The 24434-nt window shown below is 41.7% G+C and overlaps 7 protein-coding genes across 11 annotated transcripts; 6 read left to right on the top strand and 1 right to left on the bottom strand.

Annotated features, from left to right (window-relative positions):
- The first annotated feature begins 300 nt into the window (after positions 1-300).
- LOC129599211 (3-oxo-5-alpha-steroid 4-dehydrogenase 1-like) lies at positions 301-2211 on the top strand. 2 transcript variants are annotated; one of them, XM_055497380.1, is made up of 3 exons: positions 301-786; positions 930-1265; positions 1405-2211. In XM_055497380.1, exons 2-3 carry the CDS (start codon positions 977-979, stop codon positions 1935-1937), a joined length of 822 nt encoding a protein of 273 aa, XP_055353355.1. In that variant the 5' UTR covers positions 301-786; positions 930-976; the 3' UTR covers positions 1938-2211. The 2 variants fall into 2 exon arrangements, with proteins under 2 accessions (XP_055353355.1, XP_055353354.1); XM_055497379.1 differs by lacking the exon at positions 301-786 and having other exon boundaries at positions 813-1265.
- A 104-nt stretch (positions 2212-2315) lies between these two features.
- On the top strand, positions 2316-7368 carry LOC129599230 (receptor-type guanylate cyclase gcy-28-like). Its single transcript, XM_055497406.1, has 14 exons — positions 2316-3253; positions 3602-3982; positions 4172-4192; positions 4273-4295; positions 4387-4425; positions 4594-4812; positions 4880-5041; positions 5104-5181; positions 5424-5556; positions 5614-5695; positions 5852-5978; positions 6058-6381; positions 6767-7003; positions 7324-7368. The coding sequence occupies exons 1-14, from the start codon at positions 2890-2892 to the stop codon at positions 7366-7368; spliced, it is 2235 nt and encodes a 744-aa protein (XP_055353381.1). The 5' UTR covers positions 2316-2889.
- A 66-nt stretch (positions 7369-7434) lies between these two features.
- Positions 7435-9621, top strand: LOC129599243 (atrial natriuretic peptide receptor 1-like). The gene is made up of 8 exons (XM_055497426.1): positions 7435-7845; positions 8027-8246; positions 8371-8437; positions 8678-8758; positions 8843-8891; positions 9073-9122; positions 9196-9287; positions 9407-9621. Exons 1-8 carry the CDS (start codon positions 7457-7459, stop codon positions 9461-9463), a joined length of 1005 nt encoding a protein of 334 aa, XP_055353401.1. The 5' UTR covers positions 7435-7456; the 3' UTR covers positions 9464-9621.
- A 64-nt stretch (positions 9622-9685) lies between these two features.
- LOC129599242 (39S ribosomal protein L46, mitochondrial-like) lies at positions 9686-11610 on the bottom strand. Of its 2 annotated transcripts, XM_055497425.1 has the most exons (6): positions 11478-11610; positions 11233-11381; positions 10903-11170; positions 10660-10796; positions 10119-10396; positions 9686-10051 (listed from the first exon to the last, which is right to left on the bottom strand). In XM_055497425.1, the coding sequence occupies exons 2-6, from the start codon at positions 11324-11326 to the stop codon at positions 9845-9847; spliced, it is 984 nt and encodes a 327-aa protein (XP_055353400.1). In that variant the 5' UTR covers positions 11327-11381; positions 11478-11610; the 3' UTR covers positions 9686-9844. The 2 variants fall into 2 exon arrangements, with proteins under 2 accessions (XP_055353400.1, XP_055353399.1); XM_055497424.1 differs by lacking the exon at positions 11478-11610 and having other exon boundaries at positions 11233-11471.
- An 81-nt stretch (positions 11611-11691) lies between these two features.
- Positions 11692-14438, top strand: LOC129599240 (adiponectin receptor protein-like). Its single transcript, XM_055497422.1, has 7 exons — positions 11692-11919; positions 12041-12365; positions 12829-13081; positions 13197-13371; positions 13459-13646; positions 13714-13907; positions 13971-14438. Exons 1-7 carry the CDS (start codon positions 11909-11911, stop codon positions 14121-14123), a joined length of 1299 nt encoding a protein of 432 aa, XP_055353397.1. The 5' UTR covers positions 11692-11908; the 3' UTR covers positions 14124-14438.
- A 393-nt stretch (positions 14439-14831) lies between these two features.
- On the top strand, positions 14832-18565 carry LOC129599241 (adiponectin receptor protein-like). Its single transcript, XM_055497423.1, has 7 exons — positions 14832-15160; positions 15647-15977; positions 16344-16596; positions 16650-16824; positions 17051-17238; positions 17801-17994; positions 18093-18565. The coding sequence occupies exons 2-7, from the start codon at positions 15660-15662 to the stop codon at positions 18234-18236; spliced, it is 1272 nt and encodes a 423-aa protein (XP_055353398.1). The 5' UTR covers positions 14832-15160; positions 15647-15659; the 3' UTR covers positions 18237-18565.
- Positions 18566-20720: 2155 nt separating this feature from the next.
- Positions 20721-24371, top strand: LOC129599214 (proline-rich protein 36-like). 3 transcript variants are annotated; one of them, XM_055497385.1, is made up of 7 exons: positions 20721-21094; positions 21211-22320; positions 22417-22593; positions 22910-23255; positions 23312-23424; positions 23600-23807; positions 23977-24371. In XM_055497385.1, exons 1-7 carry the CDS (start codon positions 20803-20805, stop codon positions 24206-24208), a joined length of 2478 nt encoding a protein of 825 aa, XP_055353360.1. In that variant the 5' UTR covers positions 20721-20802; the 3' UTR covers positions 24209-24371. The 3 variants fall into 3 exon arrangements, with proteins under 3 accessions (XP_055353360.1, XP_055353358.1, XP_055353357.1); XM_055497383.1 differs by having other exon boundaries at positions 22381-22593; XM_055497382.1 differs by having other exon boundaries at positions 21211-22593.
- The last annotated feature ends 63 nt before the right edge of the window (positions 24372-24434 follow it).

The raw sequence follows: 24434 nt of genomic DNA, 5'->3' as shown, positions 1-24434 counted from the left end.
CAGATGGTGTGTACTGATAAGATTACGATATAATAATTATTAAATATTAATAATTTAACTTTCGCAGCGGGGGCTTGCCGTCATAAAATCGCACTGCAGGTCTTAGGTTTTTCTTCTCCTGTTCTACTTGAATAGAAGTACAGAAACTGGCGTACGGTCACCAGTACTTTGAAATTAACAGTATAAAACTTGACAAATTACACATTTTCCATTTCTGTTTGACGTTTTTATATTTTTACTCTGTATTTCCATAAACCCACTGACCGAGGCAGTAATATTTAAACAGCTTTTCGTCCAAAAAGGTCTGCGATTTGTTTTGTGTACATCTTCCCTTTTCTAGGGTACATAAACTAAACGCCATAAACTATTCTTACTTGCCCAACTGGGATAAAAATTGTTTTATGGTTCTGATACATAACGTGCCCATGACACTGCATTGCATACTTTTTGCATTTTGTGAACAAGGAATTTTGCATAACTTCTGGCGTAATCCAAAATATATGGGAGGCACCGGGCAGGAGTAGAAAGCACATTACCGATAGTGACCACTGGCCGGCAACTGCGGTAACTGGAAGTACACTACCTAGATTTGCTGCTACGGTATTTCTACTCGTACAGTATGCTACCGTATGCAGACTGCAGAGCACCATGTCGCCGCAGTGACGTAGTCCCTTCGACCGTTGCACTAGTACTGCGGTTGCAGCCGGAAGTGTTAAGCGATCTCACGTAAACGGCGTCCACAGGCGGTCAATGTTCCTGTTGAAGGATAAGATTTTAATTGGACAGGTACATACTACATACATGCTACATACGTCACTTGCCAAATTAAACTCAAACGCTCTACGATAAAAATCCGAAATCGAAAGTTGAACAAATTAAGTAATTTAAAATTTGGTTTTTCTGACCGGCCCGTTTCATTTTGGCTGTAGATAATACCGTTTAAGTTATTTGAGACGATAGTTATTCGAGATCCGGTATGGAGGACTTTGCAAATCAGACGCTTCATCTGATTTGGGATCTCGTCCGGCGATTGGGTTCCGATGCGGAGAAGCCAACGCTGGATGCAATGGCGCTGGTGATGATTGCGGTGGGGCTGGTAACTTACGTCGCTTTACAACTTCTCCCAGCACCATACGGAAGGTATAGCAGTCCTTCGTATGGATTACTAGTCCCTGCGAGGATCGCATGGGTCGTGCAAGAATGCCCAGCCTTTTTCGTGCCACTGTATGTGTGGCTCTACATGGACAACGGAGCACCTGCTCTGGGTAAGCCGTAACCGACCAAAGAAAGGTTCCCTCATTAACCAAATCCCACTGTAGTTCCGTTTTGTAATAACGAAATTAACTATGCTGCGTTTGTTAAAGTTTTACTAACAGCTAACTGATAATTTGTCGACATTTGCAGCTAACAAGATTCTGGCGGGACTCTTCATGTTGCATTATTTCCAGCGGACATTTTTTTATTCGTTCCTGATTCGTGGCGGCAAGCCGACACCACTCGCTCCCTTTCTCATGGCGTTTGTTTTTTGCACGTATAACGGCTACATGCAAGCACGCAGCATCCTGAAATTCCGTGGACCAATCCCGGATGTGGCGGATCCTGTGTTTCTGCTGGGAGTGGCACTCTTCGTCGTCGGATTGTTAATCAACATCCAGTCGGATCACATTCTGCGTAATCTGCGATCCGATGGATCCAAAGCCTACAAGATCCCGTACGGTGGCATGTTCGACTACATTACGGCGGCCAATTTTTTCGGGGAAATTGTGGAATGGTGGGGCTTTGCGTTGGCCGCTTGGCAGTTGCAGGGATTTGCATTCGCTATATTTACCATGGCTAACCTTGTGCCGCGGGGTCTCAGTCATCATGCATGGTATCTAAACAAGTTTAGAGGCGAATATCCGGTCGATCGATATGCGGTACTGCCTCCCCTTGTTTGAACATACCGTATCGGTTTACGGAGTAATTACTGGCGATCTCCGCGGCTGAGTCAGCGTTTGCAGCGAACGGTACCACCCAGGTTTTGCATTTATGGTCTATTTATTTTAATTGGTTATTTTTCTTTTATCGATTTTAGTAAAAGCGGTATTGTGTCGTGTTTTTTTACGGTGATTACAGCATCAGCACTGGTATAATACTGCTGGAATCGCCATTTGTAAATTACGGATTGAATTGGGTACTTCTAAAATGTTTAATAAAAGCACTGCTGCTCGAGCTACATACTTATGTTATAGATCACCGTAAGAGCATCGAAAAATCGGTTGTTTCAGAAAATATTGATGGGGGTGCAATTCGGAATTGTGGATGCGCTAAGTAACACACAAGGGCAAGATAATGATTTTGAATACGAGTTTTTAAATGACAGTAAGTAAGTACCCGTAACATAACATAAGTATCTGTACAGCACTTCAGTACTTACCGTATTCGGGCGCTTGTCAGGAATTCATTTCATTGGATCATAAACTGTGGTAGGTTTTCATCGATTTTCCGCCGATTTGAAAACGATACCTGCGATGGTAAACACACTTGGTTTGACTTTATTTGATTGGCGAGAAGCGGTCATCCTGGTAAAGAACTGAAAGTGATTGCATTAGCTTGATTTACCGGTAGAATGGGATCTGACGTTCGTTTACCATATCCTCATGCGGTTGACAGTGATTAATTCCGACGTTCGACGATGCGATTTTGGACTGGGAATGCCAGCGTTCGGGAATGGCAGGCTGATGATACCGTGTTCATTATGATTTGAACCTTTTAAAAAACGATGGATTTATATAAAATCACACTAAAGAGTAGTGCGGTAAAATGCGGAGTAGTTTATTTCGGTTTAACTGCCGATTAAGCAAATTGATGACCTAAGCGTACGGTATATATTACGGACTTCCACTGGGAATGCATTGTTATCCTTGGTTTGGCTTCAGTTTATCGGTTAACGTTATTTACGTGTGTTTTCTGTCACTGCTTTTGGGTCGGCATTTTGCTTTGGATACAAATTCAAACATCACAACTTTAACGATCTGTGTCATACTGGAGCGAGGCTCACGAGAGATCCTGACTAACTATGACAAAGTAGGAGCGGGAATAGACATGGGATTAGATTATGTTCATGACGACATATTGCCGCCGGAAATTCGATTAAGAAAGGTTTATCGGGACGCCGGTGATAGCTGCAGTGTGAGTCAAATGCAAAAAGCGGCATTGGAAGCGATGTCACTGATGAGAGAAGGTATCCAGTGTGACCTTTATCTAGGACCAGGTAAGGCATTTCGATCCTTGAATGGTTTTGCAGTGGAACCTATTGGTAAAATTGATTAAATACTTCCTTCCTGTCATAAATCGTTTAAAAAATTCTGGCTAGTGCCGATTCGCAGTATAATTATGAATGAAGTTTCCATATATTTTCTAATTGCCTGTGATTGCCATAATAATACTTTTTAGACAAAGCATGCATAAATGACTTCATGACGATTGTAATTTGTATCAACTTTGCCTGACATAACAGGCTGCAAGTTTTTACTTCTTTAGATTTTTATACTTCTTTAGATTATAGATTTGTTTTGAGTTTCGCATTTTGCATCGCAGTTGGCCTGTTTTTGAATTTCAGGCTGTGTGGAGGCAGTCATAGATATTTGCAATATTGCTGCTTTCACCGGGACTCCCGTGATATCCTTTCCCACTGGCGGTATCACGAGTGCCACCAACCCTCGGCACACATTTCCCATGTTAATTCGAATGAGTTTCCGGCTGCAAGCCATTTCTGATACCATTATTATCATCCTGAAAACTCTGTCCATGGTTCATACGCACGTGCTGGTAGATATGTCCGTAGGTTTTCACGTTTCTTTATCGATGATTCTGTACGAACGCTTACGCGCGGCGGGAAATACCGATTATCTTCGATACAATAAATATGAATATCTGGAAGTCAACGTTACGGACAGGGAAATTCGACGGCATCTGCGCTCACTGAGTTTATCTAGTCGAGGTAAAACTCCTCTACATAGATCTCTTACAAACTCTCTGGGCGCACTCAATGTCAGTTACTCATATGCGTTGTACTACATTTATTTAAGTATTTTATAACCCGCTCCAGTGTCTAGGTCTTCGGTTTTACGTAAAATAAGGTATTCTGAATTTGAGTATCTACTTTTAACATTCCACTTAATTGTTGCAGCTGTCATTTTACTTTGTGGAGGTAAGCGAAAGCAACAACTCACGCATGACCTCTCTTAGCGCCATACATAATGCGAACGAAAATCACGTTTATGTTATCAGGTGTATTGACGCGTCGGATCATGGTAGGGACTAGGAAGTCTGATTACTAGTATCACGTCCATAGTAGAAGTGAGGCTTTAATTTGAATTTTTGTTTTTTGTGCGTATATTGCAGTTTCTTGCCTCGCAGCTAGGAATGACCAGCGGTGACTATGTAAGCAGAGTTCGGTCTATAGTTTGTTTGGGTACGCGTATACTCGTACGTTAAATATAAATGACTAGAGTATAGTAGAGTCATACCTTTTTTTCTAATTATGATTACCATAATATATGAAAATTAAAATAAAAATTTGCCTTTCATATACGTAACTTTCGTTTTCAGTTATATATCGCGACTGAGCTATTCGAAAGCTATTACTGGGGCATCTTTACATGGCGAGGTGACGAGGAAAAAGAAGATCAGATCCTTCGAGCTTATGACAGCTTACTCCTTATCGCCATGGATGAAATGGCGAATAACTATTATAAAATCTTTAAAGATGTTTTTCTGGAAAGAGCGGAAAGTGATTATGGTTACAATTTCCAAACGGAAGGGCCATTTGTATGTGTCGGTGCAATCGCTTAAGTGTTGCAGAGTGTGCGAAATCTTAAAGTTGCCCGTTGTTCAGCAGATAGATCCGGCGGATGCGACAGTGGCCGCAATGTTCGATTCCATTGTCTTATACGCGTCAGCAGTTCGAGCGGTGTCCGAAGCCGGGGAAAATATAAAAAACTACTCGGCCATTCTGGACGCTATGAAAGGAAAAACTTATGAAAGCCCTATCACATCTGTGCGGAGAATACAAAATACGATTTTCAGTACCCCCGTGAACTCCGTAATTTTTGTTTTCAGAAAATTTCAATGGATGCAAGTGGCGACCGTGTCAGACGATTTTACGTTCAAGACATACTACCACAAGGCCAGTACGATGTGAGTCGGAGCACTTACTCAAAAGGCTCTTTCAGATCGCCTAGTATAAATATTCATGATTGGGATGGTGGAAGTACACTCTGTATTTAAAATATAAAACCGAGACGTTTTTTTAAAATTGCATACATAAACCACGAGGTGTAATTTTATTTGCTTTGCATAAGTAATATGGTCATAGAAGCACATTCAATTAACTTGGATGGGTATGTTAATCTTGAGCAGCATTCTGACGTCTGTTACAGAATGTGCTTGAAATTAACGGCACGTCGCTGGAGGTGACCGTTAATGGCGGGTTTCACTGGCCAGGAAGCGGTCAGCCGCCGGTAGATGTCCCATTCTGTGGCTTCGATGGGAACGATCCCAAATGCTCAAAAGGTTTGACAGCACCTTATTAATCTTTCCATTAATGAACATTCAAAAGTTTCGTTACAGCGTTCAGAAATGCAGTGATCATCGGATCGGTTCTAGCTGTGTTTTCTGTGTTTTGTGGCATATCTACCGGGAGATGGTATTAGTAAGTAAAATTCAGTGCGGTTTAAGACGAAAAGCCAAGATACAACCTTTTCATCTGTATGAAGTACACGTTCTAATTCATATAAATTAAAAAGTAAAGGTATGCAAGTACCAGAAACTTTTTACTGATGCTCTTGACATCATAATTCTATCTCAGCAAACGGCACGCAAAGAAAAACCCGTTCTGGTGGCGAATTTCACCGGACGAACTGGACGTGGTACCGGCTCATCGACCTACCACGGTGTCGACAGCGGAAGTTCCACAATTAAAGAACAGCAACGAGGTTCACTTATCGTATCTGTTGTTCGGTGTTACTGTACATGTTTGCGATAAGTTACCATACTTCTGTTTCTCTTTTCTAGAGTTTGGATAGTATAAACGAGAAGCCCCAGTTTCAGCCGGTTTCGCTAGTAGCCGATTACCGAGGCGTTCGAGTTCGACTGGTGCAGTGTCCAGAGAAAATGTATCGTCCGTCACATGCGGTGGTTCGGGACTTGAACATAATAAAAAGTCTGCATCACAACAACCTGTTGAAGTTTATCGGGATTTCCCTGGACGAACAGGGATATTGTCAGTATTGCCTGGAAGAGCAATCAGAAAAGGGATCCTTATTTGATCTTATTGCGCACGAAACTCACATCATAGACGAAGTGTTCAAACTGTCTTTCATTCGCGATATCGTACAGGTAAAGTATGATTGCATTAATTCTGCGTAATATAAATTATTGTTTTACGATTTGCTTTGTACTTATATTTAAGCCTGGGTGATTTCATAACAGACTACGTTAGTTTTAAAAAGACTAATGACAGTACAGTGAACGTTCTACATGACCTATTAAACCTGGCTAACGCGCGGAATTATAATACACTGTAACTTGAATTCGGAGCAAAAATTCATATAAAAATTTATTTTACCAAGTCCGGCTTGCTAAATTGTTACATGCGTGGAATAAAACTTGTTAAAAACGAATGAAATTTGCAAACGCAGATCCGCATTAACGATTGGGTAAGTCGTACGATCGTAATCCCTGCTGATTCCATTTGTTATTAGCACTTGTTACTGCTTTTTAGGGTATGCAATATCTGCATTCCACAGTGGTCACTTCCCATGGATTTTTGCGTTCTAGCATCTGCCATGTTAATAGTAAATTCATGGTGCGACTTAGCGATTACGGATTATCCCAGTTGCGGCCCCATGCAGATTTGTTGCCACCGAAAATGTCAGAAGACACCCAAAGAGATTATTACACGCTCCTGTATAGAGCACCAGAACTTCTGCGTGTAATAATGTCTCGCAAAGGCACACAGGTAAGAACTGCAGCGCCAAACCGAGATGTTTTGAAACGCATTACTATTACGGGAAAACCGAGTAAATTTTTAGTCCGGTACTCTGTATATCAGTCCATTAGTACGCATCCCTATCAGTTAAAGATTCATTTTGACAAGCTGAGGTCATCAATCACAATTTTGGCTCTCGGTTGTGATTTTATTTGCTTAATTTCATAAGAAATGACCAGGTCCTAAATTGCATTTTCTTCACATTAATATTTGTTTAAGTATCGTACAGAAATTATATAATAAACGGACTGTCAGTAACATCGTTTTAATTTGCATTTTGCATTTTGCAGAAAGGTGGGCATTTTGAACGACGTGGCTCGGTGACGATAGACTGATAGATGCAGACCGATACCTACAGATATTGATGATACTGTATATTATATTATTCCAATTGTAGGTGACATATACAGTTTTGGCATTATAATGCAAGAAATATTAACAAAAAGTAAACCATACTTCTTGACCCACTGGGACGAATTTACTACTACCGCCAAAAGTATTGTTATCGATGTGAAGCGCGGGTTAATACCTCCGAAGCGACCGAAACTAACTAAATCCAACAACTCATCCACATTATACGAGCAGATGGAGAAATGCTGGGAAGAAGAACCGTCATCAAGGCCGACATTTCAAAAGGTCAATGAAATGCTGGCAAAACTGGGAAAGCGAAGTGGTCGCAATATTGTTGACCATTTGATACGTAAGATGGAGCAGTATACCCAACAGCTGGAAGAGGAGGTGCACAATAAAATGCAGCAGTTAATAGCCGAAAAAGAGCGATCGGATAACTTGCTCAAGCATATGCTTCCAAAGTTAGTCCCACTCGAATTTATTTTTGGGCACTATAACAGTAGGCACGACTATATTGCGGGGCGTGTGCTTTTTCCTTTGAAAATAGTAGATACAACTTTTTGCAGATAAAAAATTAAAAAATTTTCGAAAGACAACTAGCCGGTGTAGAAATGAAAAGGTTTTGCTATTCTATGCTTGCAGAAGCGTTGCCGCGTCGTTAACGCGAGGGGAAAGCGTGCCACCTGAGACATTCCAAAGCGTCACCATAATGTTTAGTGACATTCCTGGTTTCAATGATTTAGTCTCAAAAATCACCGCTTTTGAAGTGTTGGACACATTAAATGCGTTGAACCAATGGGCAGATTTGATTATGGAGCATTTTGACGTGTACAAGGTGGAATCGATTATGGATATTTATATGGTAACGCATGTACAATACCTATTCCTAGAAGTGTGTCAACTGCGGCGCGTACCGGCGTTTTTCAAAGACTGCGTTTTGTTCGATAATCAGTTCTTTATTAAGCTATTTAATTGGATTTGCTCAGGTCGCCAGCGGACTACCAGTACGAAACGGAAATCACCATGCGGCGGAAATGAGCAAATTATCCATACGTAAGAATTCCCTCCAGTGGTCACAACTTACAAACAGGAACCAGTTTGCTCGCAAACTTTGGCACCTGTGATATATATTGTGCGTTTCCTCGCTATATTCCTCTCTCTGAAATACTATTTAAAAAACTGCCTTGCCAATTGACAGCATAGCGTACAATACATTAGTAATACAAAATCTTCTGCCTTGGGGTGCAGGAATATTTTAAAATTATGGTTACTCTAGAAATATGTTGTGCTTAGGAATGCGAAAAGATATCCATAAATTGCGAACTCCTGGTGATCCTTCGAAGCACTTACAAATTCGTTTTGGCATTCATTCGGGTACGCAAATGCAGCCATGAAGCAAAGCTGTATTTGAATGTTTTGTATGGACATGAATGTACAGTATTTTGACTTATATTTAAGGGTCCTGTGTCGCCGGAATTGTTGGTTTGAAGATGCCAAGATACTGTTTGTATGTCCTTCTTCGTAAACGTGTGTGTTATTCAAGTTTTTAAATTGGCGATAAGTAATTAAATCTTATAATATAATACTGCACCGTTAGAACTGCAAGGTTTTGACGTGCTTCTATGGATAGCTCAGTTGAAATGCCGGTAGTTTTGTGGCAGTAACTTTCTGTATTTTGCCGAAACCAGGTTCGGTGACGCTGTCAACACAGCTTCCAGAATGCAGTCAAGCAGTGAAGGTCAGCTGCGATGAATACTGAATTTTCTAGTTTACGGCGTTACTTTGCCAGCTTCTAAAGTTTTATTTGGCAGCAATGAAAATCCAGATCACGGACAGCACGAAAAACATCCTGGAAGAAACAGGAGGATTTGTCATAGAAGAAAGAGGAATTATAAACGTTAAGGTCAGGTCGAACGTGCCGCTGTTTTTTTGGAACTTTGTTGCACTAATCTTGTTCGACGATCCACGCATTATGGTAGATTATGCAGTTACCGCTTCTCCATATTGCTTTCTTGGTTACAGGGAAAGGGAGAAATGACAACGTACTGGCTGAAAGGGGCCTTATTAGCCGACACCTAATTGTTGCAAGTGCTATGATTTCATATTTTGTTCTGTTCATTCATTTAATGTAAAAAAATCACGATTTTTTAAAATTCATTTTGGTAAAACAATCTATTACGGAATTTTCCACAGAACTGAGCCGGTCATCACCTCTATATAACGGTTACGTTCAATAAAATCGCAAATTGTTCACAAACATGGTTTGCAAGAAAAACCGTATAGCGCGTGCGAAATGTCTGAATCTACTGTTGGCCAAAACTTCTCACCTCTTTATGCCGCATTTTATATCATAACAGTGCTTCGAAATTCAGACAAAGCGTGCAACACTCAGTGCTAGGCGAGGACATACAACGCAATACATATGCGTGCCTGCAAATGCATGCGTGAAAATGAAAGATTTCAAAACGACATCTTCATCAGCTGTTCGTGTTCCACAACGTCTTTAAGGCCACGATCATTAAATTCAAAAAGAAACCTTTCCACTCTGTCGAAGTACTTGTCCGTTACCGTTTGTTGCAGTTCTTCCCTGGTCATCCACTGATAATCTTCGACTTCACTTGAAGGCGTTACTGATCCTTTTCGAAGAAGGGCTTTGAAGAAAAACACCTAGAACGCAACATATATCAGCCGGTCAAGTAACGCAGCGAAAGCGTCACCTACGGCATTAGCTCACCTTGGCACCATAAAAATCTTTGGCAATTTTCGATGAAATGGGATATTTATAACGGTAGAATCCCACAGGCGTACTTCCCAGAGACATAAACTGTAAGTCCGTACCGCCTATCCTCCGCAGAGCATCCGCAGCGGTTTCATACAGACTCTCTGAACCCTGCCATGCTCCCTGAGGAAACACCCATCTCGCGCTGTCACCGAGTTTCTGGTTGACGACAAGATACAGTTTCCGGTCTAGTTTTCGATTTGTTGCCCTTGTGTCGTTCTTTTGATCAGATTCTACAAACACAAGCATGAGCAATAACAACATAGCCATCAGATTTCAATGCTTATTTAGCATAAGAGAATGCGAAAAATATGCGATACAAAAAACCCAAATGGATCAAACCGGAAATGTTTACACATAAAAATAATTCAGCCTTTGCAACGAACATACGTAATCTGCGCAGCACGCTTATCCCTCTACAACAAACCCAATTAAAAAGAAACTCAGTTTTACAATTTGTATATAAACCAAACTTCGTACACTGCAGTTAATCTACCTGTAATGCGAGGTGCCGGTTTGAATTTCTCGTACAGTTCGTTCCAGGAGTCTTCTTTATCTTGCGCTGTTTGGACCACGATGTCCGAATCCTCCTCAACGCTCAAATCTGCATCTTTCCGGCGTTTTGCTTTACGCCTAGTTTAGAAAAAAACAATAAATTAATACACCTAAAAGAATATAAGTATCTGAATTTACAGCGTGCGATGACTTAAATTAATTAATAACTGTCAAATACACTTACGCATCCTCAAATTTTCGCATTTCATGATCAGAAAACAAGCTTTTCTCGAACTCTTCCTGAAGGAAAAGATTTTGGAAATTCTCTTCAATAGGATTTTTGTGGGGAGACACTATCGCTGATCGTTCCAAGCATATGGCGCCCCATAACTGCCACTTTTTGTCCTTATTTTCAGAGCTGATTTTGGAACCGTCCCTGTTGCGATCAACAGTTCTGTTCTTTCGGTTGCTTGGGTCGAGCAAGAGGGAAGGGTGAAGCGTCGTTGGAATTGCTACACCAGTGAAATGGGGTAAGAAAATATGTATTACAATGTCAAATGTGCGTACCGCGTACCCGTAGTGGACCGATTCCTGATCAGAGCCTTGCAAAATTTTTCAAGGCAGCTGGTAGGAAAGCGAGTCGTAGAAGTGCTGAAGTATCCGGCCATCGCTGAACTCTGCCTACAGTTCGTTCGCGACACCAGTAGGACCTTTCGTCGAGTCCTACCAGATAGAACATACAAACTGTAAAGATTGCAAAAGGAAAGCCTACTCTCCGCTTTCATAAAACCGCAAAAACAGGATGCTTTTAAAACTCACCTAAATGCCAAAATAATGTATTTTGCATGTGAGTTCCCATCGCAAAAAAATTCGCAAAACTTAGCAGGTTAAACCTACAAAAACTGCCTCCCTAGTAGAGGTTGCAATGACGAATAGAATAAGGTGGCCTGCCTCCACGCACGTGCTGTTTGTGCACTTCCTGGAAATTTCCCATGTTAGGTCTGACAGTTGAGTTAAAATATGCATTTTTTTCTCGCGTGTAACACTTGGCGCGCTGAAGACTGCGAGTGCTGGTTTATTACCATATTTTTTTAGAAATTCTGCCAGGCGATGGTTTCTAATGACCTCCCTTGCTTCAATATTACAAATCACTCTATCCTCTATGCATTCCGATCTTTGAATTCTTGTTGAAGTTGGTTGATCAGTGGTGACACATTGGAAATTCAAAATTGGAGTCTCTTGTTTGCACCATGACGTCTCGGTGAGTTAAAAAACCCATTCTGTTTGTGAATATTAGGTTCCCCTCACTCTTGTTTTCCCTGGCTTCTTTCCAGGACTCATTCATCATGTTTCATTTATTCAGTATTAAACTTTTCTTACAGGTCAAAGTCGAACTCTTTACGGTCACAGGAAATCTCGCCACTTGAGGAAGGCACTTCCAGGATATGCAAACCAGATGTTTTCCCTGCGAGTGATGGTTTATCCAATGGAAGTTACTACAGCGCGGAGGGGATGCGGGCTGATGCGTTTGAGGAGCAGCTGGAAGTCATTGAGGAAGAAGTGCAGGGTTTACGGGCGCGATCCTCACGACGGGGAAGCGATGCGCTGCCTGATGATGATATCGATATTGATTATGCTTTAGAAGATCTTCCGCCCCTTCCGGACCTGCCTGAGCCCCCGAATCCCACTGCTTTCGAAGGCATGAAGGTGGGTTCCGCTAAGTCGCGTTTCTCAGTGATGACTCACGTTTTTCTGTAATTTAATTTTTTTTGTAATTTGTAATTAACTGACGTCATCGCGCCAGTTTATGTGATTAGCATTTAGTGACATGACGTACTAATAATTTTATTATTATCAATATTATTTGCATATTATCAGTTATGGTTTTAATTTTTGATTCACGCACATAACATTTTGGTCGTCCACCCATGTTTCAAACATCTCTAGTAAACTACATCATCATTGGCATCATGTGAAGCATTACAAAATTATCTAATAATGACTTATGTAACTTCACAACGAAACGTAATACTACAATTATATTTAATTTAATTAACTTAGCATAACCAGTGCAGACTACAGACCGTACAGTTATACTGGTTGAACTTTCCCAGCGTAAAAGAAGACAAGTAGATGGTTGTAGTAGTTTGATATAATCTCTGGTTTATAGGTTGATGGAGAACCCGTAGTATGTGCTGGCATTGAATTTATTCAAGAGGCTAGCTCAAGGGCACAGAAAATTATTCAGCGCGTCTGGAAGGCAGCTTGGATACAGACCCCATTCCATCATCTTCCCGAATGGCTGAAGGACAACGATTTCTTACGGGCCGGTCACCGTCCTCAAATTCAGTCTTTCCGCGAGTGCTTCCGATCGATATTCCGGATTCACACGGAAACTGGCAACATTTGGACACATATGCTTGGTACGCTTTGAACGCTTTCGTTGCATCAAATTCACAAATGCTATACTGTATTGCATAAATATTATAGTACATATCTTTCGTTACCGTATGCTAACTTGTTGGGCTGTATTGGCAGGGTGTATTGCGTTTATTGGCGTGGCAATTTACATGCTAACATCAGAACACTTTCCGCAAGAAGAGAAATGGGTTTTTGGAGCGTTCTTTGCTGGAGCAATTATTTGCATGGGGTTTTCCTTCATGTTTCACACTGTATACTGTCATTCTCGTACTGTTGGTCTGCTCTTTTTGAAGTAAGTTATTACTAACATGTAAGCTAATATTACACTGAAATATCAGAAATATTCTGAGTATTCAAGTGACCATTTGGTGTACCCCAGGTTGGATTATTGTGGAATCGCCATTCTTATCTTGGGATCATTTATCCCCTGGCTGCATTTTGGCTTTTATTGTCGGACTTTGCTTAAAACAGTTTACCTTACTGTAGTCTCAGTGTTGGCCGTAGCAGCAGTTATCGTGGCGCTTTGGGATAAGTTTAGTGAACCTGCGTTTCGGCCCATTAGAGCAGGTAAGTTAGGAAATTAGCTTTCTGGAGTATCAGCTTCCTTTTGCTATGCACGAAATTTGTTTTGCAGCTGTGTTTCTCTCTCTGGGCTTGAGCGGTATGATCCCAGCTATTCATAGTATCCTTTCGCTCGGCTGGATACGATCCATGCAGGAAGCATCGATACATTGGCTATTTTTTATGGGCTTTCTTTATGTATTCGGAGCACTGATGTACGCATTCCGACTTCCGGAGAGGTTTTTTCCTGGTCGATTTGATATTTGGGTGAGTTTTACTGCTGCATTAATTGGTCGCCCCTCCCTTGGTTGATAAGTTTTTTCATCCTAGTTCCAAAGCCATCAAATCTTTCACGTATTTGTCGTTATTGCGGCCTTTGTGCACTATCACGGGATTTCTTTGATGGCAAGCCATCGATTTAGCCGGGGCGCTTGTCCTAATCTTCCACCAGGATTGGAAGGGCTGTCCGCATTGGATTACTAGAATTACGCGACTACAACGGATTATTGGGATTGGGCAACTGTGAATCTGTGATACATGTCACTTCTACCCGTTCTGTTATTCTTCGATCCTGTGCAAAAAATACATTTATGTAGCCGCATTTTAATTTATCTTACTTATCTGAATTTTGTGGTGCAGTATTACCGTGTGAGTGATGGTTATGACTTATGATTACACATTGTCCGGTGGTTTCAGTAATATTATTGTCTGCTTCTTAGCTAATTTTGATCGTTTATTTATTTGCAAAATAGTATTAATCAATGCGACATACATCAAAATAAACACGGCTTTGTCTTGCTTTCGGGGTTTCGCTGACGATTACGTAGCGGTACATACACTATTGCAGTACTTGCAGAGAGTGTAATCTAATACCTATTGACTACATCATTATTGCATTTTCATGTAAGTGCAAAATATGCAATACAACACCTGTAGTATTTAATTCGTAAAAAAGACCTCATACAAATAAATAAATACTCGTACAAAATTCTAAAAATTCACATTATTTAATATTGTGAAAAATGCTCAAAATTGCTACCGATTGGTTCGCTTGGCTCGTTTCCGGCGTAGTACATCAAAGTGTAAAATATGGCAAAATGCGTATGAGCACTCCATGAATACAAAAGACACCGACTCATATGAGCCCGCTTGCTCGACTTCGACTGTGCGTCGCTTTCTGGGAAATAAACCACAAACCAAGTGGAAATTTATCGTGAGAATGCAGTTGGAAGTTTCACGTGCTGATAATTATTTATCATTCCCTTTCGATGAAAATTTGTGATCGATTTAGTCGTAAATCTTGCAGTTGTTGTGATCAGCGGAAGTTTTTTCGGAACCGGTTTGCAGTCCATTTCAGTCTTCAGACTATCGTGTGATCTACGTAAATAATCTTTTCAGAGCTGCGTGTTTTTTGCGGATATCTCGGATTCGTATCGCACAGAATCTGGTTGAATTGCAAGAGATACTGTAGAGATCCACAGTTCTGGCCTTACAACTTAAGATTAGTGGATCTACTGACCGTGAGTGTTGTTCAAACATCAAAGCGATGATTGTGTTACGAATGCGCACAATCTTAGATTGTGCGCATTAAGAATAACGATAATGGAAATTAACGTGGTTGCCATAGATTGTATGTAGACGAAAAGAGATTATACTTTTTGTCATTAATTATCCGCTCACGTCATGTAGCTTTTGGTCTCGATAAACTGTTATAAGTAAAAAGATTATCACTGATTATTTAAATGTATCACTGGTTATTACTTTGTATTATTTCCCACTGTTTCATTTCTTTCGTCTTGTTTATTATGATTTTATATTGGTGAATAAGTCGATTGCATGGTTGGTCAAATTGATTTTTCGTAGTTTTCTTTCTCTTTAAGTTTTGTTTAATAATAATGTTGCAGAAATACATTATGAAATTAATCAGTCGGGTAATCGACAGCTTGATCACAAAAAGCATTGTTACGTGACTTGAAATAGACGATTCCAAAAGTATTGCATTATAGTTGGCATTAGTTCATGGTCGATTATCTTGATCCGTCTGCCATCGAAAACGAAATGGAAAGTGTCGACGATCCTATCAGCAGCAACGAAACTGATAGCCAAACTCATTTGCTATCTGGGGTACATGATGAAGAGAATATAAATGAATCGGAGCAAATGCTGAAACAAAGCAGCGAAATGATTGCTCGAGAAGGTTTGCGTGAAAGGATGACAGCTCGAAGACGAAGCAGATTGGAATGCGATTCTGCGGAAGGGGAAGAGATACTGCTTGATCCCAAGGAATTTCCCCCGCTCCCTGAAGCGAGCGATCCCTCAATATTTGAGGAAATGCGAGTAAGTCATCAGTTTGGAATGCTGAAACCACATTGCTCACGTGCTTTCGATGTTTTTTTATTGGTTTATCTGTTTCTAATAAAAATGAATCATCTGAATATCATAACAATATTATAATGAATCAACTGGAAATATTATGTTAAGCAGTTTAATATTTGCAGATCTAGGTTCTAATTGAACGTTTTGTTCGTAGTACACTACGATTTTTGTGAGTCTGTAGAATACTGGGTAAAACTAATATCAAACGATATCAAAACCGCAGTGTATCTGATATGTCCAGGGAGCGAGTTTGGGAAATATCCAGTAATGAATCTTTATTACTTTGTGATCGCTTGGCATTGTTTAGTATTAATTCTTTTTTTAAAGGCGGATGGAGAAGCCGCTTTGGCAGCTGGCATGGAGTTTCTTTCTGAGACGAGTGAGAAAGCCCAGCGCATAATTCAGCGCGTGATAACTGATGTCTGGAAACAGACACATTTTCACCATTTGCCCGAATGGCTCAAGGATAACGACTTTCTCCACTTTGGACATCGACCTCAGATCCAGTCTTTCAGAGAGTGCTTCAAATCCATATTTCGTATTCACACCGAAACTGTGAATATTTGGACTCATATGATTGGTATGCGGTTATTTTGTTGTGCCTTGGGCTGCTTTTACACTGATTGTTTTCAGGTTGCATAGCTTTCGTAGCTGTGGCTACCTACTTTCTGGCTGCTGAAAATTTTGCTTGGACAGAAAAGTGGATGTTTTCCGCATTTTTCGCCGGTGCGGTCCTGTGTTTGGGGTTCTCCTTTCTGTTTCACACTGTGTATTGTCACTCACAGTCCGTCGGTAAATTTTTCTCAAAGTAAGTGCCAAAATGGATAGTTTAGACTGATAACGGGTAAATCCAGTTTTCGGTTAATTCGGCAACTCAATGCTTCCGGTTTCGACAAGTGTGATAACTTTATGATGTCTTTATCATACCACTGTAGTGTCGGCTGATGTATGGCTGCCTTTCGCACTTTGGAATTTGACCTGTCGCTCAAATTGTCTAGGCTGAGTTTAGCCTGATGGAGACATTTTTTTCGCAGGTTGGATTACTGTGGGATTGCTCTTCTGACTCTGGGCTCATTTGTACCCTGGCTGCACTTCGGATTTTATTGTCGCTCAGTGGCAAAGCATATTTATATTGGAGTTATATCGGTCCTAGCCATTACCGCCATCGTTGTGTCACTGTGGGATAAATTTAGCGAGCCCGCCTATCGAGCTTTGCGTGCCGGTAAGCCAAATGGAGTGACGAGAACGTGATCGACGTAACTGATTAATGCTGTAGGGGTGATCTTTCTCCTTCTCGTTCTGTTGACTTTTCCTGACGCTGTGTTTTTGTTTGATTTTCTTAGTGAAACATTAATGATTTGAATAAATAGTTTAATGTTTATCCAGTGAGTCTCGTAATACAAAATTGAATTTGACGGGAAGACGTAGTGGTCTTTTCCATTGGTGCGGAATAATCATTGGGCATAAAAATTTCTCATTCAAATATTTGAATTGCAAACCAACCGTATGCGTATTTAATGTTTTCGTTAGCATAATCTGTCTGGTATGAATACAATAACAGATGCTCACTTACATACATATTTATTTGCATTGTCTTTCTTATGCATTTGTTTCATTTTGTTTATGCGACTTTATAATCATTAGCGTTTTCATGGTCGTTCTCGTTACAAGCGTTTTTCGCATCGTTTTTCGCATAGGCTTACAGCTGTACCCTTCGTTCTATCTCGCTTTTCTATTTTTCCCCCACCCTTACCCAGAATTTCATGATTATGGTTTTTTAACAGGAGTATTCGTCGCCCTTGGCTTGAGCGGCGTAATTCCGGCCATTCATTATGTGTCCTCTGAAGGGTGGGTTCGGTCGGTGCACGAGGGCTCTATGATCTATTTAGTCCTAATGGGCGTCCTTTATGTTTCGGGAGCGGTACTGTATGCGTGCCGTGTTCCTGAACGCTGGTTTCCTGGTCGATTTGACATTTGGGTAAGATTGCGTCACGAGCTAGATGGAGTCATTTGTATTGGACTAATGACCTAACAAGTGTTTTGCCTGCTTTTTCTGACAACTTCTTTCTTTTACAGTTCCAAAGCCATCAGATCTTCCATGTGTTGGTGGTGATCGCCGCCTTTGTGCATTATCATGGAATTTCGCTTATGGCCAACCATCGGTTTACCCTTGGTGCATGTCCGCAGATTTCGGACACAGCTTCTTGGTTTGTCAGTTAAACAATGTTGGGGCGAATAGCCTACCTGTAAAAAGTGGAACAACCCGTGTTTAAAGAGTTATCGGTGAATTTACGGTGGATTTTAATCTGTTTTGACTGATTTTAGTATTACTTGGCTGTTTTTATTAACGGTTTGCCCTGTATCTTCCTTGCTGAGTGGCATTTTGAGTTCAAACATTTATTGGACAGCGTGTTGACCTGCGAGCTCTCAACTAACTGTGTTATCTTTCTTTTACCCGATATCTTTATTTCTGCTGTTTGATGCCATCATATTCGTCTTTCTTCGCCGGTTAATTTGATGGTGTGTAAATTAAATATAAATATTATAGTGATGTGAATGCATTGCATGTTGTTGGTGGCACTCAGCAGTGCAAATAAACGTATCGCGTTGTTCATTCCTGGTTTGTATGCTACAGTAAACGGTTACGTTTGCGGCTAGGCAGTGAATTTATCGTTAACGTTTAGATGTTTAGACGTTTAATTCACACGGTAATTAGGGAAGAGCTACTGATGTAGCACTGTGTAGCAGTGCAAATATCAGCAGCTATACTGGATCTTCGAAAGAGCTCATCGATTAAGCGCGCAGTACTAGTACTGATACTGGATATGAGCCCTGCGTCCGCAATAATGGCGCTCTTGCTTGGTTTAATTGACTTCCGGTTACTGGATATATCGCTTAAATAAAGTATTCAGCGGTGTTTAGTGGTTGGTTACACTTTAATAGGCCGTCAAGTGTTGTTCTCCATTGGAGGACACCGCGATTAATTCGATATTGATGTTGAGGTAAACGGCGATGTTCAAACACTCCGAATAGTTCATTCAGGGAATTGTGGTTATTTCATATGCAGGTATCCCAAGAGTCAATGTAACGATTATGTACTGAGAAAAGTCAATTTGCAAGGTATTGTATCACGAATTATTTACTTTTGAGTTCTTCATGACCATAATATACAGTACCTATGCTGGCTATGCATTGATCTACAGAAACGCACTTCGATTGTCACTTTCGGGGATATAAACGTCAGTTAAATTTGTTGGCAGCACTAATGCATGGTATAGTCCGTTTGTCTGACTAAAACAATAATTATAAGTCACAGATACCGGTAAGAATACTATTAATTTCTAGAATGCTGAGTATAATATAATTAATACGTATAATTCTATAACAGCCATTAGCCGGTCAGACTTCGGAAATGATAATGTTCGATTAAGGGCACCTCTAATTCTTTACACAATAGCAGCGGTGCAGAGTGGGAATTAATGTTCATCCCTGTTCCGAACGCAAAAAAAATTGTTCCCGGGCCACAGCAACGAAAAAACATGTTACTCTCAACGTATTTAAGCTGCATCAGTTGTGTCACTTGTACGTATTGTACGTACAGGCTACCGTATATTACGCAAACTGCACCCGCATCATTAACGCATCATTAATTTATTTTTAAGTCCCTCCGTTTTCCTACGTATTGTATACATATTTTTTTTATAATATCTATATTTGCATATGCCCACAGTAAAGTATATGCATGGTATTTCCCACAGTACTGAAGTTTGACTTAATTCCAAACACGTATTTTCTAACTTTTGAACTGAGAACGGTATTTGGATCAAAGTCAGGCTACGATGTTGTGCGTGCAGAGTACTGTACTGCCGGTGTACTCAAAGTACTGCCGGTTTGCACCGGCATGGCCAGGCTTCCATTTCGCAATTTCACCGACGTCCGCCCAGAATATTTTCCATTGGGATTATTAATTGCTAAGAGTACATTTAATAATGTACTTATCTATACGGTTCTCACAGAAATCGTTTCTTATTTTTGTTAGACAGTATTTACTTTAACGGCAAACAAATGCAGGGATCTTAGAACTGAATCAGTAGAAACCGTAAATCCTTGTGAAATGGAAAAACTTATGCACAATACTCACAAAACCTTTGAAATGTATACGTGTTTACAAAACTTGGTTGATTGTAAGGAGAAAAAAGTCGCCTAACGAGCGTCTCTGTCTCCGGATGTGTCTTGTCAACAAAATGCAGGTGAACACGTCTTGCGAGAACTAGAACTTGGCCGTTTCTGTCAGAATTCCCACGTATACGGCATCGCTGTAACAGCTGGCGCACTCGTCACCGGCGCTGCCGCTGCTCATGATCATCGAATTGCTTTCAGGAAGAGACCTCCGCAACACACACGCCGGTTGTCGGAACTCTTGTTGAGCTTGTTCGTGTCATGATCATTCAGCCCCATCACAAGCGCATTCTTACGCAAAACCTATCTTGCGCAGATTTCGATGCAGATGCCGTTGATACAGTTGCCGATGCTGATTCATCCGGCGCGAGCCCCTGTTTATCACTGCTGGACACCCCGTTGTGTGGAGGTGGAATTGAATTTCCACTGAAGTGGACCACACTTTAAACTGTCAAAGTAGGACACAAATTTACCTATATAACGCAAATGTATAGCCAAACAGTTTATTATTGTGTTGCTCACATATCGTTTGCTCCAATTTTTCTACACCGTAGAAACTGACTGCGGAAAGAAACATATATATTTGAGCACGACTTAGATCGAAAAAATGTTACCCACTTCAAAGCAGTGTGCGGGATGTTGGGTCATTCTGGTTTTTGTTATTTGCGGATGTATTTGCAGTGATAGTCCCGAACCGAGTAAACGCGCACGGGCTAATCAGCCGGACGATCCTCTGCCGGCGTCCAACCCACCCGGCGGGCAGTCAGCTACGCATTTGCACGGACATAGGCTTGGCGGCAACGACGATGCCGAAGGAGAAGGCGACGACGGGGAGAACGAAAACGAGTCGGAAAATAACGGGAATAACAATACAGGAAATACACCCTATCCTGTAAATGGTAAGTGTTTCCGATAATTATTATTTAACTGAATTTAATGTTAGAAATGTCGTTACGTATCATAATTGTTATCAGGCCATTTCATACTGTATATCGTTTGTTTGTCAAACCGGCAGCTCGACCGGCAAAATCTGGAGCGGGAAGCTCATCCTCGGGTTCAGCCGAAGCGGCGGAAACGCCAATTGCTCCGCCTCCTGAACCAGCGCTGCCTCCATTGGTCGTTATTGGTGAACCTGTGCAAACATTCGCTGGTCAGCTGCAACACCGTCCCTCTCCAGCGGTCAACAAGCACTTGTTCGCCTACCATCAAAAAGCCCATCTCAAAGCTCCAGTCTGCTGTGGAAAAAAGGCTCCCAGTCCGTACAGTGCGCCACTGACATCCCATCAAGAAAAGACCAGCATTTCCCAAGTCCAGCTGGTATCCGTGGCGGCACCGTCTGCACCATTGACTCCCAAACAACCGGTCGCCGCCGCGAGAATCGTCAATGAAAAACTCGTTCAGGTAGTCGCCCTCCCGGTATCAAAAGTGCAACCTAATCGGTTACCACCTGGAGAAAATGTCGTCATTGGGAAACAAATCATCAGTGTGGCATCTCATCCGAAATCAATCCCGGAAAAGCCTGCCGCACCGGCCGCTTTTTCCAGTAACGTCGCCTCACAGAATCAGCTACAGATTGTGACAATAGCCTCTCCGGGTGTGCCTCCGACACCGTTGGCCGCTCAGCCCATTGTGCTGCTGGAACGACAGATTGCTGCCAAACATATCCACGCTCCCGGGTCAATTCATCCGCCTACGGTTCCGGCTTCCCCTGCGGTTGCTGCCGCTAATCATCACGCCACTTCGCTAAATCAAGTACAGATTGTCGCCGTGCCCGGTTCGCCGGCTTCGGCGCCTCCCGCAACACCCGGCGCAGTTGTGGAGAAGCAAGTGCAGATTATTTCCACATCGGTAGCAGCGCCATCTACTCCACCTAAGCACATACCTGCGGCAGCGCCAGCGCATATTGAAAAGGTCACCAATGCACAACAGATTCAGTTGGCCGCCATTGCCGCTCCCATTCATCCAGCGCCGGGGAAAATCGGATTTTCTTATCTCAGTCCACCGTCGCGGTTGCTCGGCAAGCAGTTCGGCAGTGTGTATACGCTGCCAGCACCACCTGGACCCAGTAATGTGTACCCCGTTCAACATGCCACGCTGGGAATGAGTTCGGTCGCGTACGGACCAAGTAAGAGTGATCACCTTGAACAACCCGTGTATCGCATTATAACTCCCACTGTTATCCCAGCGCATACCCTGTCGCACACCAAATATCGCGTTGCAGACTTCCACTCGCCGTTGGTGGGATCCATGTTGCCGGTGCCGCCGGGTTACATTAAACACGGACATGCCGGACATACGGGCGCTGCTGCTAACCAATTACAAGCTGTACATTTATCTCAACTGCAGAATAAACACTACCCACAAGAACCCTCTGTCCCGGCCAGAATTGCCGCAAAACGTATGTATCGCCCATTTCCGTACATACGGAGAATGCCCGCCGTTTTTCGAGTGGCATAACTAGTAACAATTTTTTGACATATACTTTTTATTTCCATACGTGAAGTTAGCTAACGTTTGTATTTGCTGCTCGTACACTTTATATTCGATTTTAAGTAAGCGATGCTTTTAAATTTTATGACAGTTTTATACGATGATATGATTCACACTTGAGACAACTGCGTTTAATTAAAGTCAAAACAAAGCGCCAAATTATTCGGTCTTCCGATATTAACTAGATACGCTCTAATTACGAAAATACAAGTCGCTTGTTGCAGATGCTTATCCAGCTGCACTGGGAGAAGTAATCGTCTCCATCAGTAAACCACCCGGTCTCGTTATTCAACCAAATTCACCAGCATATCCGCCTCCAGTCCCCACTATCGTTACGCCGGTTGAGCAGCAGCCGACCCAGCCTAATTCTCCACTTCTTATCCCGTCCACACACGTCGACCCTTATGCACCGGCTCCCGCGTATCCGCCTCAGCCAACAGTCGACACGGGCTCCAGCTCCGTAGCCATCTCGCATAATGAAGTGGCAATTACACAACTGGACAGCTATATTTCCCCACCCTGCGCCCAATCAGGATTGTCGTACTGCTTTACGGATCCGGACTATCCTATGTATGGATTTTAAAGCTGCTACTTTTAAGTATTCTTTAGGCATTGCTTAATTTTAGAGCGGAAATTAATGCGTACATTACGACCTATCCGGAGAGGTATCAGATTTTGCGCTCGATGGTGACATGGAAAACAAACGCACAGCATGTCAGCGCTTCCTCTTCCCTTACCGGTATGCATACGAAAAATACCGTTTACGAATACAAAAGTAGACTTCTAATTTTAGTTAGCTGTCGCAGTGTATTAAATGATTGCGAAGTAACGTTCTCTAAATTATGTTTCAACATTTAGCAACAAAGTTACTGAAGAAATGATAGTAGGCTAAATAACCACTGGTGTTTTTCTAGCCAATACCGCTTCTCAAGCATCCGGCGAAGCTGCTGAGCCAGCACCAGCTGAGCCGACACCCACCGCTAGTAATGCTACGGAAATGTGCGTTTCCCATGTCAATCCATCTGCAAAACTTTATCGGGCGCTTAATGCGCATGATAAATGGAAATGTATTGTCCACTTGCCGGAAGCGTATCAAGCTGCACATTGTGACACCTGCGATACGTAAGGATGTTTTGTGCATTACTGTCACCTCGCTCAAAAGAGTAGTAAATGAATTTTCAATCGCGAATGTGAATTTATTTGCTCTATACAAGAGCGAGGAGATGGCATTACTTATGTACTCACGCACAATAATTGAAAATAATCCATGCGACTGTATTGTAATTATCAGGAATCGCACCTGTAAATATGTCGACAGCAGGATTCAGAGTCAGTGCGTACAAGAATTCGTCCTACAGCAAATGATGGTTTACTCACCGGAATTTGGCCTACATTTGGACGAAATGAAAGTGCCGCGAGGATGCCAGTGTCGGCTAATAGACACCGGCAGCCATTATCCACCACCTCCGCCACCGGTACCGACGGCTGGGTCATACGTCAGCCCAACGGCTCAGCACTACTGAATTCCATAATTTATTGAACTCTAATACAAAGACTCCTTATTTTTTGTTGTTACAGTTTTTGGTTTAATGTTCTGTGGACAACTGATCCAAATTTTTATACAACAAAGCAAGCAGCTAAAATATTTTTGTGTGGCCTTTACGTTTCCAGATCTGCAATAAATTATATAAAATACTACTGAAATCCAGGCACGATTGTCCTTAATCATTCACGAAATCGCTTTTTATT

This window comes from Paramacrobiotus metropolitanus, unplaced genomic scaffold (genome assembly GCF_019649055.1).
Source record: "Paramacrobiotus metropolitanus isolate TYO unplaced genomic scaffold, Prichtersi_v1.0 Parri_scaffold0000140, whole genome shotgun sequence".
Lineage (NCBI taxonomy): Eukaryota > Metazoa > Tardigrada > Eutardigrada > Parachela > Macrobiotidae > Paramacrobiotus > Paramacrobiotus metropolitanus.
Note: the sequence above shows the minus strand (reverse complement) of the source record. Positions and strands in the feature narration are given on the sequence as shown.

What these genes read in the sequence shown, in the direction of transcription:
- LOC129599241 (XM_055497423.1), top strand. Translation starts at nt 15,660, where the DNA reads ATGGTCGATTATCTTGATCCGTCTGCCATCGAAAACGAAATGGAAAGT. An exon ending in CAATATTTGAGGAAATGCGA is followed by an intron (nt 15,978 to 16,343) that starts GTAAGTCATCAG and finishes CTTTTTTTAAAG; the next exon opens with GCGGATGGAGAAGCCGCTTT. An exon ending in TATTTGGACTCATATGATTG is followed by an intron (nt 16,597 to 16,649) that starts GTATGCGGTTAT and finishes GATTGTTTTCAG; the next exon opens with GTTGCATAGCTTTCGTAGCT.
- LOC129599230 (XM_055497406.1), top strand. Translation starts at nt 2,890, where the DNA reads ATGCATTGTTATCCTTGGTTTGGCTTCAGTTTATCGGTTAACGTTATT. An exon ending in CGATCCCAAATGCTCAAAAG is followed by an intron (nt 5,557 to 5,613) that starts GTTTGACAGCAC and finishes GTTTCGTTACAG; the next exon opens with CGTTCAGAAATGCAGTGATC. An exon ending in TCATTCGCGATATCGTACAG is followed by an intron (nt 6,382 to 6,766) that starts GTAAAGTATGAT and finishes ACTGCTTTTTAG; the next exon opens with GGTATGCAATATCTGCATTC.
- LOC129599240 (XM_055497422.1), top strand. An exon ending in CATTTGGACACATATGCTTG is followed by an intron (nt 13,082 to 13,196) that starts GTACGCTTTGAA and finishes CTGTATTGGCAG; the next exon opens with GGTGTATTGCGTTTATTGGC. An exon ending in CTGGTCGATTTGATATTTGG is followed by an intron (nt 13,908 to 13,970) that starts GTGAGTTTTACT and finishes TTTTCATCCTAG; the next exon opens with TTCCAAAGCCATCAAATCTT.
- LOC129599242 (XM_055497424.1), bottom strand. Translation starts at nt 11,443, where the DNA reads ATGAAAGCGGAGAGTAGGCTTTCCTTTTGCAATCTTTACAGTTTGTAT. An exon ending in ACCGGCACCTCGCATTACAG is followed by an intron (nt 10,397 to 10,659) that starts GTAGATTAACTG and finishes TTGTGTTTGTAG; the next exon opens with AATCTGATCAAAAGAACGAC. An exon ending in AAGATTTTTATGGTGCCAAG is followed by an intron (nt 10,052 to 10,118) that starts GTGAGCTAATGC and finishes GTTGCGTTCTAG; the next exon opens with GTGTTTTTCTTCAAAGCCCT.
- LOC129599214 (XM_055497382.1), top strand. Translation starts at nt 20,803, where the DNA reads ATGTTACCCACTTCAAAGCAGTGTGCGGGATGTTGGGTCATTCTGGTT. An exon ending in ACGGATCCGGACTATCCTAT is followed by an intron (nt 23,256 to 23,311) that starts GTATGGATTTTA and finishes GCTTAATTTTAG; the next exon opens with AGCGGAAATTAATGCGTACA. An exon ending in CATTGTGACACCTGCGATAC is followed by an intron (nt 23,808 to 23,976) that starts GTAAGGATGTTT and finishes TGTAATTATCAG; the next exon opens with GAATCGCACCTGTAAATATG.
- LOC129599211 (XM_055497380.1), top strand. Translation starts at nt 977, where the DNA reads ATGGAGGACTTTGCAAATCAGACGCTTCATCTGATTTGGGATCTCGTC. An exon ending in CAACGGAGCACCTGCTCTGG is followed by an intron (nt 1,266 to 1,404) that starts GTAAGCCGTAAC and finishes CGACATTTGCAG; the next exon opens with CTAACAAGATTCTGGCGGGA.
- LOC129599243 (XM_055497426.1), top strand. Translation starts at nt 7,457, where the DNA reads ATGCAAGAAATATTAACAAAAAGTAAACCATACTTCTTGACCCACTGG. An exon ending in CTCAAGCATATGCTTCCAAA is followed by an intron (nt 7,846 to 8,026) that starts GTTAGTCCCACT and finishes CTATGCTTGCAG; the next exon opens with AAGCGTTGCCGCGTCGTTAA. An exon ending in AATGCAGTCAAGCAGTGAAG is followed by an intron (nt 9,123 to 9,195) that starts GTCAGCTGCGAT and finishes TTTATTTGGCAG; the next exon opens with CAATGAAAATCCAGATCACG.